General features: G+C 39.8%; 1 protein-coding gene across 6 annotated transcripts in view; it reads right to left on the bottom strand.

The window, feature by feature from the left end:
* Window positions 1-19,828, bottom strand: part of rab22a (RAB22A, member RAS oncogene family) — a 79,674-nt gene that overhangs the window by 37,884 nt on the left and 21,962 nt on the right. For all 6 annotated transcript variants that reach the window (XM_069884838.1, XM_069884833.1, XM_069884836.1 and 3 more), the window contains exons 2-3: window positions 13,544-13,623; window positions 13,363-13,444 (exon numbers count right to left, since the gene is read on the bottom strand). In XM_069884838.1, coding sequence (XP_069740939.1) covers window positions 13,363-13,444; window positions 13,544-13,623 — 162 coding nt within the window. The remainder of the gene's footprint in view (window positions 1-13,362; window positions 13,445-13,543; window positions 13,624-19,828) is intronic.

The following is a 19,828-nucleotide window of genomic DNA, read 5'->3' as shown; positions in this document are numbered from 1 at the left end:
TATTTTCTCACTGAACTCGGGGAAAGCACCAGGTCCCGATGGATATTCTGTGGAATTTTATAAAGCTTTTTCTTCTACTCTCTCTCCCTGGCTGATTAAGATGTTTGATGAATCTATCACATTGGGTAAACTACCACAATCATTTTACAGAGCTACGATTTCTCTAATCTTGAAAAAAAATAAAGACCTGACCGAATGTTCTTCTTATAGACCTATTTCTTTGTTGAATGTTGATTCTAAGATCTTCTCTAAAATTCTAGCGACAAGGCTAGAGAAGATATTACCATATATTATCTCTGAAGACCAGACTGGATTCATTAAAAATCGTTATTCCTCCTTTAATATTAGAAGATTGATGAATATTATTTACACTCCTTCACATAAGTCTTCAGAATGTGTTATTTCACTAGATGCTGAGAAGGCCTTCGATAGAGTAGAATGGCCTTATTTATTTACAGTTCTTGAAAAATTTAATTTTAGTCCGATATTTATATCTTGGATTAAACTTCTTTATAATTCCCTAGTTGCCTCGGTTTTTACTAATACCCAAAGATCGCCATATTTAACAAATCCAGCTCAATCACTTTTACTCTTGAAGGAGTGTCTGATACAATATGGATGTTTTTCTGGATATAAAGTTAATTGGGAAAAAAATGAAATATTACCGGTAAGTGAAGGAGATTATTCAGCTTATAAGAATATTCTTAATTTGAAATGGACTGATCGAATTAAGTATTTGGGTATAATTTTGAATGTTAATTATCAATCTTTATATAAATTAAATTATGTTTCATTATTAAAAAAATTAAAACCGATTTGATTAAATGGAAAGATTTACCTATTAACATTGGGTAGGATAAATACAATTAAGATGAATATTTTTCCGCGTATGCAATATTTGTTTCAATCTATTCCGTATTTACTTGATAATATTTTTTTTCGAGATTTGAATAAAATGGTTAGGGAGTTTTTATGGAGAGGTAAATTTTCAAGAGTAGCCTTGAATAAATTAACTTGGAAATATGAGTTAGGGGGTCTTCGTTTACCACATTTTCAAAATTATTATGAAGCAGCCCAACTTAAATTTATTAGTTCAATGATGGATTTGGAATGGCCCCCTAGTTGGGCCAAAATTGAGATGGCAAATATTTTTGAATTTGAAATACATCAATTTTTGTTTAGATGGAATATAAATTTGTTATAGCAACATAATGTTCCTATACTAAAACACTTAATGAAGTTATGGACAAAGAAAAAGAAAATGATAGGTTCCAGGGGTGAATTATCGGCTTTGACTCCGTTGTATAATAATCAACTTATTTCTTTTTCAATACACAATCGAAGTTTATTACATTGGAGACTTAAAGGTGTGGAAAATTTGGGAGATTGTTTTAAAGAAGGTAAATTTTTATCTTTTAATCAGAGAAGGGACAGTTACGGTATTGATAAGAACTCTTTGTTTCTTTATTATCAAATTCGATCTTTGGTAAAACATGTGTTTGGTAGAGATATGATTTCACCTGAAATGACTAAATTTGAGAATTTTCTTATGAAGGTACCAGAGAAGGGTTATATTTCATCTATGTATCAAATATTACAGGATGGTATGGATAAAAAGGGTTGGGTAAATGGGAAGTGGACATTGGTTTTTTTCCCCGAGGATGATTGGTTAGATATTTGTTATGATAGTGTAACTAGACTGATAAATGCACGCTATGCAATGAATTATAACAAATTATAATTTTTTTACATCAATTATACTTAACACCTGAAAAACTAAAAAAGTGTGTTTTTTGTGAATCAGATGTGTGTTTTAAATGTGGTAATTCTGTTGGAACTTTTTTTTATGCTGTCTGGTCATGTATATATACACACACACACACACACACACACACACACACACACACACACACACACACACACACACACACACACACACACACACACACACACACACACACACACACAATCATTTTGGAAGAAAATTCAATTGTTTTTAGAATACCTGTATAAGATTAAAATACCTTTAGATCCGACAGTATTTTTATTGGGCAGTTTGCAACCTTGAAAGGTTTGGGATTAGATAAATTTCAACTTGCTTTTGTATATTTAGCATTATCTGTAGCGAAAAAATGTATTGCTAGTACGTGGAAAGATACAAATATGATAGATATTAATAGATGGCATAATGAGATGAAATATTGTTTAATAATGGAAAAAATTACATATGTTTCACGTGATAACTATAGTTTTTTATTAGTAAGTGGTTGTTATATTCAGAATATTTACATTTTGATTTACATTGATTAGATCTCAATATGTATGTTTAATTTTTCCTTAATTTTTTTTTCTTGGGGGGGGGGTTCTTTTCTTTTTTTTTCTATAAAATATAATGTTCATGTTTATGGTTCATTGTTGTATATGTTATTTACTATCTGTATTTTGAATGAATAAATAAAGTTTAAAAAATCTCCAGGACATGCCTCAAGGAATTCAGACCCAAATTTTGATTATTTTCCAGTATACTGCATTCAGTATTTTAATCTGAAGATAAATAACACAACCTCCACACACACTAAATAAGTATTCTTGGAAGAGACACAAGAAACTGCAGATGTAAGTCTTGAGCAAAAAAAAAGCTGGAGTGACTAAGCAGGTCAGGCAGTATTATTGACAAGGGATAGTCCAGGTTTCAGGTTGGGTTCCTTTTGAGACTCAAAGTGTAGGGCTTGGAGAGAAAACAGCTGAGAGAAGCCATAGATGGAATAATACATATATTGAAGATGTTGGCTGGACTGAGTCAAAAACCTGGAATATGGAACAAGACGGTAATGAAGGCATTCAGTGGAAAGAAACGTGGCTGTAGTCGAGAGCTTTGGTGAGAACATGGCCATAGAGCAGATGAAAATATAAGGGATATGGGGGGGGGGGGGGGGGGGAAGAGGGGACAGAATCATTAAAGGTAAAGGTTCCATTATTGTCACATGATGCTACATTTATAATTTAACATACATGAAATTCTTTAACTTTGTCTACCGTAATGAAGCCCCAGTGAGGAATGAACTCACAACCCCTGGTTTATAAGATCAGTTCTCTACCCACTAATCTATCAGAGCCTCTGATAATTATTTATGAGAGAACTTCACAGGACTCCTGGAGGGAGAAGGAAAACTTCTTTGAAGTGGGGAAGTACACTAGATGCTGGACTCTTGAATGAACAGAGGGAAGTTGGAGGAACTGAGTGGGTCAGGCATCATTCGTGGAGAACTGGATGGGCAATGTTTCAGCTCTAGGTCCCATGTCGCAATAGCCTCCTAAGGGGTCATGACTCAAAACTAACTGTTCATTGATTCAGCCTGACCCATTGAGTCACTCCAGCTGTTTGTTGTTTGCAGAACCTGGGACTGATGGTACTGGTGCACTATTCACACTTTCAAGTGATTTAATTCATTATTAAACAGTTTAGGATAATGTAAAAATAAGATGAAAAGGTCTATAAATGAAAATTTTATTTTTCAAATAAAAGGAGCACACCATCTGGAAAGCAGATGTGATAGACCGGTACTACAGTTCACACATCTTCCACTTCCGGCCTCAAGCAATTCCAAAATGAAGTCTTGAAAAAAAAGGCCATTTTCTTTCTATTTTTCACAAAGATTCATGTAGTGTTAATCATCCTTTTCTTGAATAATAAAAACAAATTGCAATACTTTTGCAGACAGAACTCAAAAGTTTCTTGCTCTATGTTTCCCATTCCTATCAATTGTTTGCTTCCAGCTGTAATGGAGTCTGCAGACATTGTGAATGTAGTAAAAACAAATGTTGGAAGAACTCAGCAGATTTCTCAGCGTCCATAGATGAAAAAGAAATATTACTGACGCTTCAGACCTGATGCCTTCCTGAAGGTGAGCAAAAAGCTAATTGGATACCATAAGAGGACAGAAGAGATGAAAGGTGAGAATTAATAGGGCGAGGGGGTAGTTTTTGACTGTATGGAAAGGGCACGGGGTGGGAAAGAGGAAGAGAAGAGACAGCTAAGGGAAAGGAGACAAATACATTTAAAAAAAACCTCAAATTTCGCAAAATTTCCATAATGAAGACTCTCCAAAATGCCAGCATTTTTCCCGGGTCAGTGTGCCTTTTTACATAGCAAGCTGGCATTCCGTGAAAAGGGGCTTGATGTGTAACAGCGTCAGTGTCTGCGTCTAGTGTCATGTATAACATACCATATTTGATTACATGTTAGACCTACTTGTTTTTCCTGCAAAAAAATGGCTCAAAAATATTCCCCTGGTCTTGTATGCCAGGTTGAAATTAGGGTGATAATTAGGGTAACACTGTCGGGCCCTGGACTGGTCATTATTGTGTTGAAAAAGTGTCAAGTCCATGAGAGATGAGTCTGGATACACGGACTATCAAATATTACTTTTATTAACACACAATTAATAGGAGAGCATGGGAAAATCATAGCTGGAATAAAACACATATGCACACAATGTTTAAAAGAGCATGGGAAAAATGCTCACAATGTAATGACATATACACATAATGTATAAAGGAGCATAGGGAAAATACACGCACAATTTAATAAAACATAATTAATAAAAAATTAATAAAACATAACTTGAATTGGTCCCGGAATGCTAGTTTACACTGCAGGCTGTTCGGGAGTTTTACTAAGTGCTTTGGTGAAAAAAAAAGACAGGAATGGTGCCCCCATTCTAGTTCCATGCTTTTTACAAAGTATACATGCTGCAGAAAAGGCAGTAACGTCCCAGAACAAAGTGACTGTGTAAAAGGCATAATAGGGAAAGATGCATGGGGTGGGGGCAGGCTAATGGAACCAGAAAAGTCAATGTTAATGCCATCCTATTGGAGGATGCCCAGACGTAAATACAAGATGTTGTTCCTCCAATTTGAGAGTGGTCCAGCAGACCATGGACAGACATGTAGTGGGGTGGGCAATTGAAGGGATTTACCTCCAGGAGATCCATGCTACTGCGGCATTCAGAGCTGAGGTACTCAACGAAGTGATTTCCCAGACTGCGTCCAATCTCTCAGATGTAGAGGAGACCACAATGGGACCACCGGACTGTACAGAACCCTTGCATATTCTCAAGTGAAGTGTTACTTAACTTAGAAGGACTCTGGAGTCCTGAATGGTGGTGAGGAAGGATGTGTGGGCACAAATGAGAACCTCCTGCAGTCAAAGGGGGAGGTCCCAAGGGGTGATTGATGGGAAGGGAGGAGTGGACAAGGGAGTCACAGAGGGAGCGATTGCTGTGGAAGCTGGCAATGGGATCACTGGTGGAAATGGCAACATGTGGTCAAGTTCGGAGAACTGGAAGTTGTTGAATTGATGAAGGGCATGTTAAGTATCGTGGATGATGTAGGTGGGGTGGACCTGGACTTTGCGGGGGAGGGGAGGGGGAAGGTTGAAATTTTGAAGTACCAGTTCTGTGAGGCAGGAGCACATAGAAACAATGAGTCTGTCAGGAAATTTGGGTTTGTGGATCTTGTCTAGGAGGTAGAACCAGGCAGTACAGTGTTGGGAAACAATGAGGTTGGAGGCCCTGCAAGCGAGATGGACTGGAAATGATGAGTTCAGAGATTGTGTATGTTAGTAATCTGATGAATTTTGGTGGGGTTCTGTTGGAAGGTAAGTAAGAAGAGATGTCTGAGAATTATTGGCTGGCTTCAGCCAAATAGGTCAGGGCACCAAACCACAACAGCATCACCCTGGTCTGCGGGTTTGATGCTGAGGTTGGGATTAGTGTGGAGAGCCAAGCTTTCTCAGGGGGTGAGACAGAAATGAGTGAGGGTAGAGGTGAAGTCGAGACTATTGAAGCCTCGGTGGCAGTTGGAAATTTAAAGATCCAGACCAGGAAGAAAGCTGGAATGAGGTTTCCAGGAGCAGGACGAAGGTTTAAAGTGAAGGAGTCTGTAGTGGATGAAGAATTCAGATTGTAGAAGTGAGGACAGAGATGGAGTTGAAAGAAGATTTCTGCAACATGGCATCCACAGAACTCAGTGAGGTGGGGTGTCGGGGGGGGGGGGGGGGTTGTGTGTCAAAGGCGAGGCCTCTACTAAGAGCAGCGCTGGCCAGCTGTATCGGCCCAGGTCTCAAACTTTTATCAGCTCTCTCAATAGTTCACATCTCTAGAAAATGCTGGAATGAATCATCCATTTGAAATATAGGAATCAAAAGCCGCTTTCAGGTGGAATCGCCTGGAGAATGCGGCTCCAGAGCAGGTTGCGGGTGTCTGCCTGCGAAGGGACGTTCAGGTGACAGCGCTGAAGGAGGTGTTCTGCCACCTGAAAGGTCTGAACCGGGGAGAGGGGCCGCAGATCAAAAGCCGGTTCCCAAGTCCGGGCAGGGGCAGCCGTCTGACAGTTTTAAGCGTCTGAAACATTGCGTTAATTTTTTCTTGATGTTGTTGTTTGAAATAAAGTTTTTACACTCCCATCATTAAATTTATTGATAATGCTGAAAATATGCTTGCCTTTAAACTTGTAGAGATTCCTTCCTATCCATGATCACCATTGTTACAAGTCTGAATGCATTAGTAGAGTGACCTTATATGATACATCAACGCTCCTACAATCCGTGCTCCCATTTCAAGTATGCTCCTTCACAGCGACTAACGTCGGCGTGTGCAACAATATTAGTCCTGAGAGTTACAACCACGGACTGCTCCGTTTGGTTCACCACTGCTTTCACGTTTCCCCGCTGCCTGTCAGCTTGCCTCCACGCTGACTGACAGCCCCCCAGCACAGGGCTGAGGAGGCCGGGAGGGGACTGTCAGGCAGGGGGTAGGGTGGCTGTCCCCAGCTGATTGTTCACAGCCTGACCGCTGCTAGGTACCTGAATGCTGCTTTGCCTGAGCTGATTTCAGATGCAATGGGGGATTCTTGGAGCAAGATATTATACCAACAGGAGAAGGGCTAGGTAGGTAAACCTCCTGGACGGGTTCTCCACTTTCAGGTGACCACCCGACAGCAGCATAGGAGTACAATAGGCTGCTTTACAGTCGTGTATTGTGGCCACCTGAAAGTGGCTAAAGTGATGTTAATTTTTAAAACTTTTATTAGGAGAAAGGTGCAAACCCTAAAACCAAGCAATTTCAAATTTCTCTGCAAATTTCCACCAAAAAATAAAACCTACAATTCAATGTATCTGCAATAACATAACTGACAGAATGCTAGGTACAGTGGCAGCTTAAATAAAGTCAAGCTAGTGTCTCTCTGAAGACCCAATACCAGAATATGTTTTTGGCAAGGTCACCCATTATGGACATCAAATACATACAGGAGACTGCAGAGGTTGGAATCTGAAGCCAAACACAATCTTCTGGAGCAACTCAGTGGGTTGAGCAGCATCAGTTAATGCTTCGAACTAAAACTCATCAGGACTAAGGAAAGATGGTACCAAAGCTCTGTAAAGAGGACAAGGTGGGGGAATGAGACAGGGTCCTGTAATGGAGGATTTAGACCAGCTTATGCAAGAATGTATGCATGTGAATCAGAAGACAATCTAAATTCTACCATGGGGCCCAGGGATGCAGTTGAATCAGAAGACAATCTAATTTACACCATGAGGCCCAGAGATGCAGTTGTCTTTTGTTGGTCACAGACTGTCAGGAGACCTTGAGAATAAGTAAATAATTTATTCAAAGAGATAAGCTATGAGTAAACAATTTTTGGGTAATATAAACCATGGTCCCACTGCTGAAGTTTGAGCCTCTCTGAGGGGTAGAAACATCTCTCAGCAAGAAGAACTTCTAGAGTCCAACCAAAGTCCTGGTCGGGGGAGGTGGAGAAGCTGCTACCGGCGCCCAGACAAGTGTGCAGTTGTTGCCTCGCTTCGGCAGTTGGGACCAGTCCAGGCGTTGATACGTATAATTGGGAAGGGCTTGCATATTGTAATTTGAAATCAGCTTTAGATTTAGTAATAAAGCTTTGTATAACTGAAGTGCTCTTGTGTGTCTCTGTTTTCTTTCGGTAGCTCAAACACTGCGACCAATCTAAAACGGACAAAGTGAGAGGTACAAGTTTACCAGAACAGGTCCCCAAATAATAATGGTGAACTATGACAGAGGAGTGCAGTTGCCAGATAAAGGGAGAGAGGCAAGAAAAACTGGTCAGATGGAGAAAGGTTCTTATATGGGGTGAAGTGGGTGATTAGAAGATAAAGGCAGCCAATGCTGGAACATGAAATGAGAAGGTGAGAATGGAGGAGACCAAATGGAATCACAGAGAGAGAGGGTGGGTGGTTTATAATAGATTATAAATTGTCACTAAAACTCTTGAATAAACAAAAATTAACATCTTGGTCACAAGCTGATCTGTTTTGTGGAAACCTATTTCTGATTTGTGGATCCAATTGCCATTTTTCAGAGTTGTCATACCCACACTCCTGTTCGGCTCCGAATCATGGATCCTCTACCGGCATCACCTATGGCTCCTAGAACGTTTCCACCAGCGTTGTCTCCGCTCCATCCTCAACATGCATTGGAGCGACTTCATCACCAACATCGAAGTACTCGAGATGGCAGAGGCCGACAGCATCGAATCCACGCTGCTGAAGATCCAACTGCGCTGGGTAGGTCACGTCTCCAGAATGGAGGACCATCGCCTTCCCAAGATCATGTTATATGGCGAGCTCTCCACTGGCCACTGAGACAGAGGTGCACCAAAGAAGAGGTACAAGGACTGCCTAAAGAAATCTCTTGGTGCCTGCCACATTGACCACTGCCAGTGGGCTCTTATCGCCTCAAACCGTGCATCTTGGTGCCTCACAGTTTGGCGGGCAGCAACCTCCTTTGAAGAAGACCACAGAGCCCACCTCACTGACAAAAGACAAAGGAGGAAAAACCCAACACCCAACCCCAACCAACCAATTTTTCCTTGCAACCGCTGCAACCATGTCTGCCTGTCCCGCATCGGACTTGTCAGCCACAAACAAGCCTGCAGCTGACGTGGACATTACCCCTCCATAAATCTTCGTCCGCAAAGCCAAGCCAAAGAAGACATAATAGTCATTCAGACATTTAGCCCTCGCAGATTTCACAAATTACTGACCAAAAATTTGAGAAACAGGTTACACTCACAAGGTTTTACAGGAACACAATTGAGAGTGTCCTGTCTGGTTGCATCATTGTGTGGTCTGGAAACAACAAAACATTAGACCGGAAGTCTATACAGAGGATCGTCAAAACAGCCAAGATCACTGGGGTGTCCTTTTCCTCTATTGACAACATTTATTGTTTAAATAGGGCTCAAAGAACGATTGAGCATCCTTTCCATCCAACACAGCATTTTGAGGTGGAACATAATACATCAAAATCAGAACTGCCAGGCTTGGAAATAACTTGCAGGCTGTGAGATTGATGAACAGTATCCTGTAACCAAGTAAATCATCCCAAAATACTAAAGTGCATTTGAAATTCTATGTACGTGTGATTTTGTGCGTATGTACTGTGGTTTGGAAAAAAAAAGCCACGTACAATCAGACAATTATAAACGAACTTGAAATTTGCCCTCAGATACCAGCTTTTTGCTCATTCCTTTGAAGGGCTCAGGCGGGAAATGTGAATGAAATATCTTTGCCTCCCAAGAACACTGCAGGAACAGGAGTTTCTCCAGCACTTTTGATTGTATTAACTCCAATCGCAGCATCTGTAGACTTTCTTGTTTCACATGAAATTTAACAGATTTTTTTTCTCTAAACCACTGATGAGTGCTTCACATTATAGAAAACAGTAAAGTACACGGTTTCCTAGGAATGCATCCCCTGCTTTTACCATAATGGACAAACTTTCCAAACTACTGATTTAGAATTAGGGAAGACTGGATACACTCTGGTCTGGCAGCATTTGCTGGGAGAGAGAAAGTCATCATTTTGAGTCTAAGACCCTTTGACAGAATTTGGAACAATAGAAAAATAGTTTTAAGTTGAAGAGAAAGTAAGAGGGTTTTTTGGTGTGAAATGCTACAACTGCAAATTAAAACAAGATCATCTATATATACACATTTATTACCTGTAACTCCATCGATTCACAGGTTTTTCTGAGTGACAAACAACCACAGTAGAAATTATGAAAAATGTGCTGAATGCCTAGCACAAGCTAATCTGATATCTTATCAAATTTTGTGAAGGAAACCACATGATTACAGGATGGAGCAATTTACCATAGAACATTTTTAATAGAACTTCGTTGCATGATCCTCTTGAGTAAATGATCAGTGCATAAATTTCAGCCTGATCAAGTTATTTAACTCTAAATAAAAAACCCAAATAGACAAAACTGCTTTACCAGAGTATTAAATACAAAAAAATTGCTGGAGAGACACAGCAGGCTCCATAGGGACTATAAGAAACAAAGATAGATACCAAGTTTCGGGGCTGAGCCCTTCATCAAGGTATGAGCAAAAAGCAGACAGGCAGATTTTAGGTGTGCATGAGGCTATGAACATGTCTGTCAGTGTGGAATTATTTGTGTAAGATCCTTGATATTGCAGGGGAGAAAGGTTGTCAACTTCCACCCCAACCTCAGTTGCTTGGTCCATCTCTGATAATTCTCTCCCCTTTCTTAATCTGTCTCCATTTCAGGAAACAAATCACCTATAGACATCTTCTATAAACATACCAACCCCACAGTTACCTTGATTACACCTCTTCCCATACTGCCTCCTTTAAGAATTCTATTCCTTTCTCTCAATTCCTCCATCTCATCTGCTCCCAGGATGAGGCTTTCCATTCCAGAATATCGGAGACACCCTCCTTCAAAAATCATGGCTTCCCTACTATGGTCATTTTCCATCTGACCTGGTCCCTCCCCCCCACTAGATGCAAAAAGGAAAGAGTTCACCTGGTCTTCACCTACCACCCCGCATTCAACATTGGATATTACTCCAATGCCCCAACACATTTGCATAAAACAATTTTTATTTAAAAATACGTTCACAGAGGATCACAGGAACAAGAACTCCACTGAGTTTCAGTGAAGTATGAGAAACATCACCTGCAATCTATTATTGGACAATTCAGAAATCCTGATGATCAGAGTTTCAATGTACCTATCAGCACCTTTCAAAAAACAGTTAAAAAATACAAAATGCTCTGAACACTTAGCTGGATCAGACAGCATCCACAAAAACTGCTTCTTTTTCAATAGAAAAAATTCAATCTACAAGTATTTCAATTATAATAAATTTATGAAACCTTTCAGAAGGTACAAAATTAAAATTCTCTACTCTATTGATAACATAGAACTGGAAGTGTACGCTACAAAATATTTTAGTAATTAAACAATTTCCTCCAAAAGATGCCTGTGGTAAATTATGGAGTAGACTCATGGAAGATACAATTTCAAGGGCTTGAGTACCGAAAACAAATGTCTAAAATGGAGTTGTCACAAAGGATTCTATTACAGTAGAAGTCAAAAAATCCAGACTGTTCAGCAACTAGATTGGTCCAGATTGTCTGGACTCGAGGTGGCATGGTTGGCATAGCAGTTAGCGCAATGCCTTTACAGTGCCAGCGATCAGGACCAGGGTTTGAATCCTGCACTGTAAGGAGTTTGTATGTTCTTCTCGTGCCTAAGTGGGTTTTTCCCAGGGTCTCTGGTTTCCTACCATTGTTTGAAACATACCAGGGATGTAGGTTAATCGGGTGGCACGGACTCGGGGGCCCAAATGGCCTGTTACTGTGCTGCACGTCTAAATTTAAAATTCTCAGGCAGTCAACTTTTTCTTCCAGCAATTCTATTGTAAGGCCCAGACAAGGCTGGGATTTCTTGAATTCTAAACTTTTTTTTTTAAATAAAAAAGGCAAATTGTAGATTTTCCAATGTCAGATGTTTCCACCAGAACAGAATTGCTCGCACCACGCTCAAGATTCTCAATTTCAAGTTTGTCATTCAATTTCAACATATTCCTACCTTCACATGACAAAGTTTATCTACTTTAGGATCCATTATAATGGGTTTATAAATATGTATGCTATATATCTCTTTCTTGGGCTTGGCTCCGTGGATGAAGATTTATGGAGGGGTAAATGTCCACGTCAGCTGCAGGCTCGTTTGTGGCTGACAAGTCCGATGTGGGACAGGCAGACATGGTTGCAGCGGTTGCAAGGGAAAATTGGTGGGTTGGGGTTGGTGTTGGGTTTTTCCTCCTTTGTCTTTTGTCAGTAAAGTAGGCTCTGTGGTCTTCTTCAAAGGAGGTTGCTGCCTGCCGAACTGTGAGGCGCCAAGATGCACGGTTTGAGGCAAGATCAGCCCACTGGCAGTGGTCAATGTGGCAGGCACCAAGAGCTTTCTTTAGGCAGTCCCTGTACCTCTTCTTTGGTGCACCTCTGTCTCGGTGGCCAGTGGAGAGCTCGCCATATAACACGATCTTGGGAAGGCGATGGTCCTCCATTCTGGAGACGTGACCTACCCAGCGCAGTTGGATCTTCAGCAGCGTGGATTCGATGCATTAAAGCGTTGTCACAGTTTGATTGCCCATTTCAAAACTGCAACCACATGGATGCTTGTTGCTGTTATGCATCTGTGGGGCTTACGTGTGCATGCACACAAAAGGAAGCTAAATTTTAAAAAGATTGAGAGTTTTCAAACTGTCCAGATTCTAGATTTCTGGTATCAGGATTTTTGGACTTCTACTGTGCTTATAGGGAGGTTTTTTTTTGGAATATTTTATTATAATTTTTCACACAGGCCTGTACAGTCATATACCCCATCCCGCCAATGATGGCAGTTCACAATCTCCTATACATGTACTCCTTTTCTCTATGACTATAAAGTGTTTTTTTTAAATAAAGTGAACCATACTCAAAAACAGCAGAAACAAGACCTTCCAGTCTATGTCAAACTATTATTCTGCTTCGTCCCATTGATCTGCATACCCCTTCCATCCATGTAGTATCCAGTGTTGAGGGTAAAAAAAATTCAATAAGGTAGATCTGATAAATCTCCAATAGTCAACCCCTTGAAAAAGTGTACAATAATCAACTATATAGCAAAAATATTAAGCATTTTAAAATGACAATTTACTAGCTGTATCTTGTTTTGGTTAATGTTCTAATGTTTAGGGATGGGGAAGACATTTACAATTCTATCGCATCATTCATGATCTCAGGACATTCCAAAATATTCAGAAGTTATTTAAGTACTTTATAATTGAATCAGTAAAGTACATCATTAATAATTCTCTTTCCCAAAAGGCAGATCTATTTATTTGTAAGAATCAAAGGGCAAGGGACTGACTGAAAAGCTAAGAATAAGTAAAGCAATTTTCAATCAGACAAATGGTTTCATACTTGCATAGGTTTTAAAAATGAGCAGCATTAAATGGACTCACCCGTTCCTGACCAGCTGTGTCCCAGATCAGAAACTTGTGCAACTCACTTTGATACTGCACCGTTTTTGTCATAAAAGAAGCCCTAAATATAGATCAGAGATCACAAATTACACATCATCCAGGAATAGGAAAATATTTATGCCTCTTAAGTATATGTTGAAAATATTGTTGCATTGCTCACCCTATTGTGGGATTGATGTTTGGGTCAAAGCTATCTTCTACAAACCTCCAAACGATGCTGGATTTGCCAACACCCGTATCCTAGATGTACAAAAAAAAAGGTTAATTTATGTTCTTTTAACTCTCTTCAATGAGATAAGCACACATGGGAAAGGGAAACCCCCCTCCTCCCCCCAATATTTTGGTGTAATTTAAATACACCTGAAAGAATGAAAGGGCAACTTAGAAATTTTAAAATTCCCAGCTATGCAAGTGCTAGCATTATTTTGGCTTTTGAGAAGGTGAAAATGGCCCTCAGTTTGTACAACTGATTTGCTTACTAGTTTGCGACAAACGGTGAACTATGTTGAAAGGGACTAGAGTCAAAGATAAAGGTGAAGAACATTGGTCATGTAGATGCAAAATTGATGGTATACAGTTTTAAAATTTCGTAAGTTTCCTTGGTAGAGATTGAACGTGTACAAAATAAAATTCATTCATAAAATGTGAATATCAACAAAAGAGTCTTGCTGCACATGTACAACGCAATAAGATTCAAAATTGTCAGACTACAGTACAGTAAATACATACAACCCCGAAATTCTATTTTTCCTGTGGGCCAGGCAGAATTTCTACTTAATTGGTAGTGCAAACTAATCAAGGGCAGAAAGAAACAAGCCCCTTTCACACTGGCACTCGAAAGTGGGAATTAACCGGTAATTTACCAGGTCATTTGCCAGTGTGAATGCTCCCAACCCAGTATGGGGGTCCAAATCAACCTGGGAATTAACTGCCTAGAGAGGTAGTATCAAAGCCAATCCATTATGAATTGGCTCCAGTGTGAACAGGCTACCTGATATGCCATTCTTGCATGTGTGGGAGGTTCTTAAAGAGACAGGGAATGGAAAGAGCAAAAAAGTGAATCACAGCCAAGAACACTGTTAATTAGCATATGGAAAGAGAGCAGAATGAGAACAACAGAAACGTTGTTAGAATGACTACAGTCCACATAAAACATTTGTGGTATGGAGTAAAAAAAATCCTCAAATTACTTCTCGCAGTTCTGATGGTTGGTTGGGTGGCAAGATACCACTTTTTTTTATGCTTGTGTTTAATTGTCAATGCGATTTTCCCACCTTCATCTAAATTGTGAGTGTCTGTTTCATTGTTGGAGCAACATTCCCACATTCGCATGTTTTATTCCCACTACTACTTTCCTATGCTCGCTATAAACTGTGCACACATTTATTATGCCCGTTACCATTCTCACGTCCACCTTTAGTAAATAAAATCATTTACTACAAAACTGCATTCAGAGTCCTTGCTTTTGAGATCTAATGATTCGGTTTTCTCATTCATGATACCTACCCATACACCCCACTTCACCTCACCAGGAGAGTGAGGTGTGAGCAATCTACTTAAAGAAAAAAGCATACACTGCCTGCGAGTACATAATACATCAGCCAGGATGTTATCGCTGAGGTTAGGCTCCCCTTAGCTCCGTGATACTGGGTTTGTAATGTGAAAGGGCACATGGAATAGGATTTTTCCATTGCTATCATCAGAAAGGAAGTGTTGCCAAAAGGCAGGAGGTACAGAAGCCTGAAGATGAATGCCCAATGTTACAAAAACAGCTATTTCCCCTCCACCATCAGATTTTTGAATGGACAATGAACCATAGACACTACCTCACTTTTTTCACTTCTTTTGCACTAATTTAGTTTTTATTAAAAAGTGTATTTACAAAATTTAATTTATAGCATTTTTTTTTTAAAACACCTATTATGCACAATAATGCTGCCACAAAACAACAAATTTTGTGTGATACATGGTCATGATAATAAACCTGATTCTGAAGAGCATCATCATGTGAACATCTTTGCTGTTCAGGTGTTCCTGATTTTGAGTAGAACCAGAGATAGCATCATCCGTAGACCTGTTTCTGCAGTAGGCAAATTGGAATAGATCCACAGATCCATAAGTTTGTTATCCTAATCATTTGCTCAATTGAAGAATAAAGCTCATGCAAAACCTATTTTGCACCTGTCAGTCTACAATTAACTTTAAATGTTTTATAATCTACCATTTTCTTTTTCTCTTAAATATCAATTTATTTGCACATCCAGTCAGCACTAACATGCTCATCTAAATAGTGACTGGAAATTTTCACCAATCTCTGTTTGTACTTAGCACCAAGGTTAATAATTCTGTTTGAATATTTCCATACAAAGCTTTCCCCTCCAAATCCTTCACACACAAAATGGCCTTCACCTATCCCCCTCCCCCACTCCTCAAAACCTTTTTAGCAATAAGCTGAGCATTCATACAAAATAGACCCAAAAATATTTTTATGACACAGTAATGTTTTCTTGAGGATGCATACAGCAGCACCCAGGAAATTAATCTAACTGCTGGAGATCATGAGGACAATCCAGAAGGTTGGAAGTCCTAGTCAATGTCAATTTAAGCAATGAGAAGCAAATTCTGCTATCCTCATTTATATCAAGCATAAAGCAGAGCCTGTCTTGGTTTTTCACTCTGTGAACTCAAGTATCACTTATGTTGCTACATGCGACTCCCACCCATTTCCACTTATGACCTCTTGCCTGTCTGCCTGTGCTCCTCCACCTGCATCTCCACCACCATTTTATTCAGGCATACCTTGACGAAGGGCTCAGGGCCAAAACATTGGCAATGCATCTTTGCTCCAAAGAATGCTGTGTGACCTGCTGAGTTTCTCCAGCACATTTGTGTATTAAACTACAATCACAATGTCTGCAGACTTTGGTTATCGCCAAAGGCATATTCCAATGCAAATTTTCTGCTGCGAGCATGAAAATAGGTATTAATAAAGTCTAATTGAATGAAAATGCATCCCTACAACATATTCACATAAGCTGAGCATCAAATTTATTTTGCATACCTTATGAATGAATACACATGCACTTTCCACAAGCCCCAAAAAAATGTAATTACACATTATATCCTAGATGTAGTAATATTTCAGATTTTTCACAACACCTCTGAAGCAAATAATTCACACCTGCTCCTCGTTAATAAATGATGCACAAGCACTCAAGCACACAACCACTATCCCCCATTGAAAGCCTCATCTACAAAATTCACTTCATTCGTGAATACAAGATTTTATGTGATGCAAAGCAAAAAGATTGAGAACGACTCTCAATCCTGCAAGTGTCTCAAATAAGGTTTTCAACAGATGTTAACCACAATCTAAATTAACAATGCTACAGGATACATATTATCATCTTAACTTTGAATGGAAATGCTAAATCCTCAAATTTTCCAAATTTGTAGGATTACATCTAACAAGATTAACCAGATAACTTCCCTCTGAATGGCAATATTTATACTGATTATATACTCCAATCCAAAGTATAGAAGAATTTGAGCAATTATAGAATTCTATTTTTACTTATATATTATAAGTGGGGAAAAGAAATGGTAACAGTTGTGCACCAGGGAACTCATCACAATTCAGTATCTACGATTTGTCAATGCCACATTCCTCAAAACTCAGAATGTTGGAACATTTAGCCGGCAGTTCTGAGGAGATCTGCTGTGTAGTTGAAGTGAATGAGTCAGTGCATTCTAGGGCATCATGACTCCGAAACACAAATCTGCTGGGTCAAATACATGGATATTGGCTTTCCATTTAGTCCAAAGTGTGGTTCCTAACAATAGAGTTGAGGGTTCAGAGACATTTTCCATCTCATTCCTTGACTTTGGATCAGACATCCAGTATTGCCCCAACCAGTGAATTGAATCAGAAACCTCCACTGAAAAGGTATCTGGCATGGCTTTTGTTTTAAGCCTTCAGCATTAATGCTCGTTAATTTACAAAAGTTTAACGCAAATATAATTATTTTACATTTCAATAGTTTTAAAATAATTGATTACTAGAAATTTAGAAATAAACAAAGAGTTGATGGCATGAGTTATCTCGAGGCCTTCGGAACAATTTGTGGGTGCAGTTAGGTTTTACCATCCACTGACCAACAACAGCCTCTGGGCAGTTGTATCTTGTGGAAGATACTAGGAGCCAAGAGTTTACTACAGACATGCCAGATGGGGTCGGAGGTAAAGCACAAGTGAGCCACACAATCAAACCGGAAACAGCCATTTGTCCACACAATTAAATGGCCAGAATTAACTGTTACCAAAGTTATGATCAATTCCCATACTGCCACAATTGCTTCACAGCAGATGCAATCTCACTGGATCACCTACACAACAGCAACGCATATATCAGTCTACTTACTTATTCATCAACTATATTCAACGTCATCACACCCTCAGTACTGGTCAACAAACTCCAAAACCTGGCCTCTGGACCTCCCACTGCAACTGGATCCTTGACATCCTCATCAGAAGACCAATCAGCACGAATTGGAAAAACTGACAATCAACTCAGGTGGACCTCAAGGATGCGTGCTTAGCCCCACTGCTCTACACCATGACTGAGTGGCCAGGCACAATTCGAATGCCATCGACAAATTTGGTGATGACAATAATGAGGAAGACAGATCAGCTGGTTGAACGGTGTCAAACAACAACCCTGCACTCAACATTAACAAAGCTAGGCTTCAGGAGGGGGAAATTCGGAGAACAGAAACCAGTCAGCACAGTTAACTTTGCAGTTAGAGCAACACTGTTACAGCACCAGGTTTCAAATCCCGCGCTGTCAGCAAGGAGTTTGTACTTTCTCCCCATATCAGCATGGGTTTTCCCCAGGGGTTCTGGTTTCCTTCCACCATTTGAAATGTACTGTAGGTTGTAGGTTAACTGGGTGGCATGAGTTCGTAGGCCAAAATAGCCTGCTACCATGCTGTATATCTAAATTAAATTAAAATTAAGTCCTCATCAAGGAGTTAGCAGTGGAAAGAGTTAAGAACTTCAAATCCCTGGGTGTCGATCCCAAGATCTATCCTAGGGCCTTCATGTCCATGCAATCAGTAAAGGCAGCTTGCCAGTGGCTATACTTCCCAAGGAGTTTGACATTTTTTTGTCTTCAAAGACTTGCAAATTTCTACAGGTGTACTGTGAAGAGCATTCTGACTGGATGAATCCTTGCCTGGCATGGAGGTGCCAATGCATGTCAGGGAAAGACTACAGAGAGTTGTGACCTCAGCCAGCACCATCATGGGCATCAGTCTTCACTCTATCAAGGACATTTACAAGAGGTGGTTTCAAGAAAGTAGCCTCCATCTTCAAGGACCCCTCACCACCCAGGCCATGGCCTCTTCTCTCTGCTACTATCAGAAAGGAGATACAGGAGATTGAGGATGAACAACCATTGGTACAAAAACAACTTCTGCTCTGCCTTCAGATTTCTGAAAGGACAATGAACCACAGACTCCAGCTCTCTTCCTCTTCTTTTGGACTAATTTTTTTAAAAATGTAATTTCTAGCAGATTTTGCACCTGTGAAAGCTGCAGCAAAAAATGAATTTTGTGACACGTGTTCATGACAATTAATTCTGATTCTGAGGTACGTGACCTACATCAGACAAACAAACATTAAAATGAGAAAAAAATGTGGGGAATAGGTAAAAGTTGAGAGAAATGAAGTATTCAGGTCTGTGATAGGGAAGAAGACTGGACAGAAGTTCAAAAGCAAAGTTTAAAATCAGATTTATTGTCAGAGTAAATATACCCCCAAGATTCTTTTTCCTGCTTGCCAGGCAGGATTTCTACTTATCGCTAACTGTAAACTACTCGAGAAGGAAGAGAGAAATGTAAGCCAACTGACTGTGCAATACAGAAAATATAAATATTTAGAAATAAACAATGAGAAAGTAAGAGTCCTTAAAGGAATCTCAGAGTTTGTTATTTAAGAGATAGATGATAGCGGGATAACAACTATTCCTGAACCTGTGGCACATATACCTCTTTCTTGATGGTAGCAGAGAGAGCAGTGTACGTCCTGGGAGGTGTGATCGCTGCTGCTCTCCAGCAGCAGCATTCCATATAGATTTTGGTGGTGGGAAGAGTTTTGCCTATGTTCTGAGCTGCACCCACTACCTTTAGCGGGGCTTTCCACTCAGAGGTATCAGTGCCCCTACACCAGGCTATGATGCAGGCAATCATCACGCTTTCCACAATGCATCTGTGGAAGTTTGCCAAAATTTCCTATGAACAGTGAGAAAGGAGGCACTGACATGCTTTCTTCACAATGACATTGATATGATGGTCCAGGAAAGATGCTCTGACATAGTGACTCCCACTAATTTAAATTTGCTCAGCCTCTCCAGTTCTGATTTCCCAAAGATCACTGGATCATAAAA

The sequence above is a fragment of the Narcine bancroftii genome, chromosome 6 (genome assembly GCF_036971445.1).
Source record: "Narcine bancroftii isolate sNarBan1 chromosome 6, sNarBan1.hap1, whole genome shotgun sequence".
Lineage (NCBI taxonomy): Eukaryota > Metazoa > Chordata > Chondrichthyes > Torpediniformes > Narcinidae > Narcine > Narcine bancroftii.
This window is presented reverse-complemented; position numbering and strand designations above follow the sequence as displayed.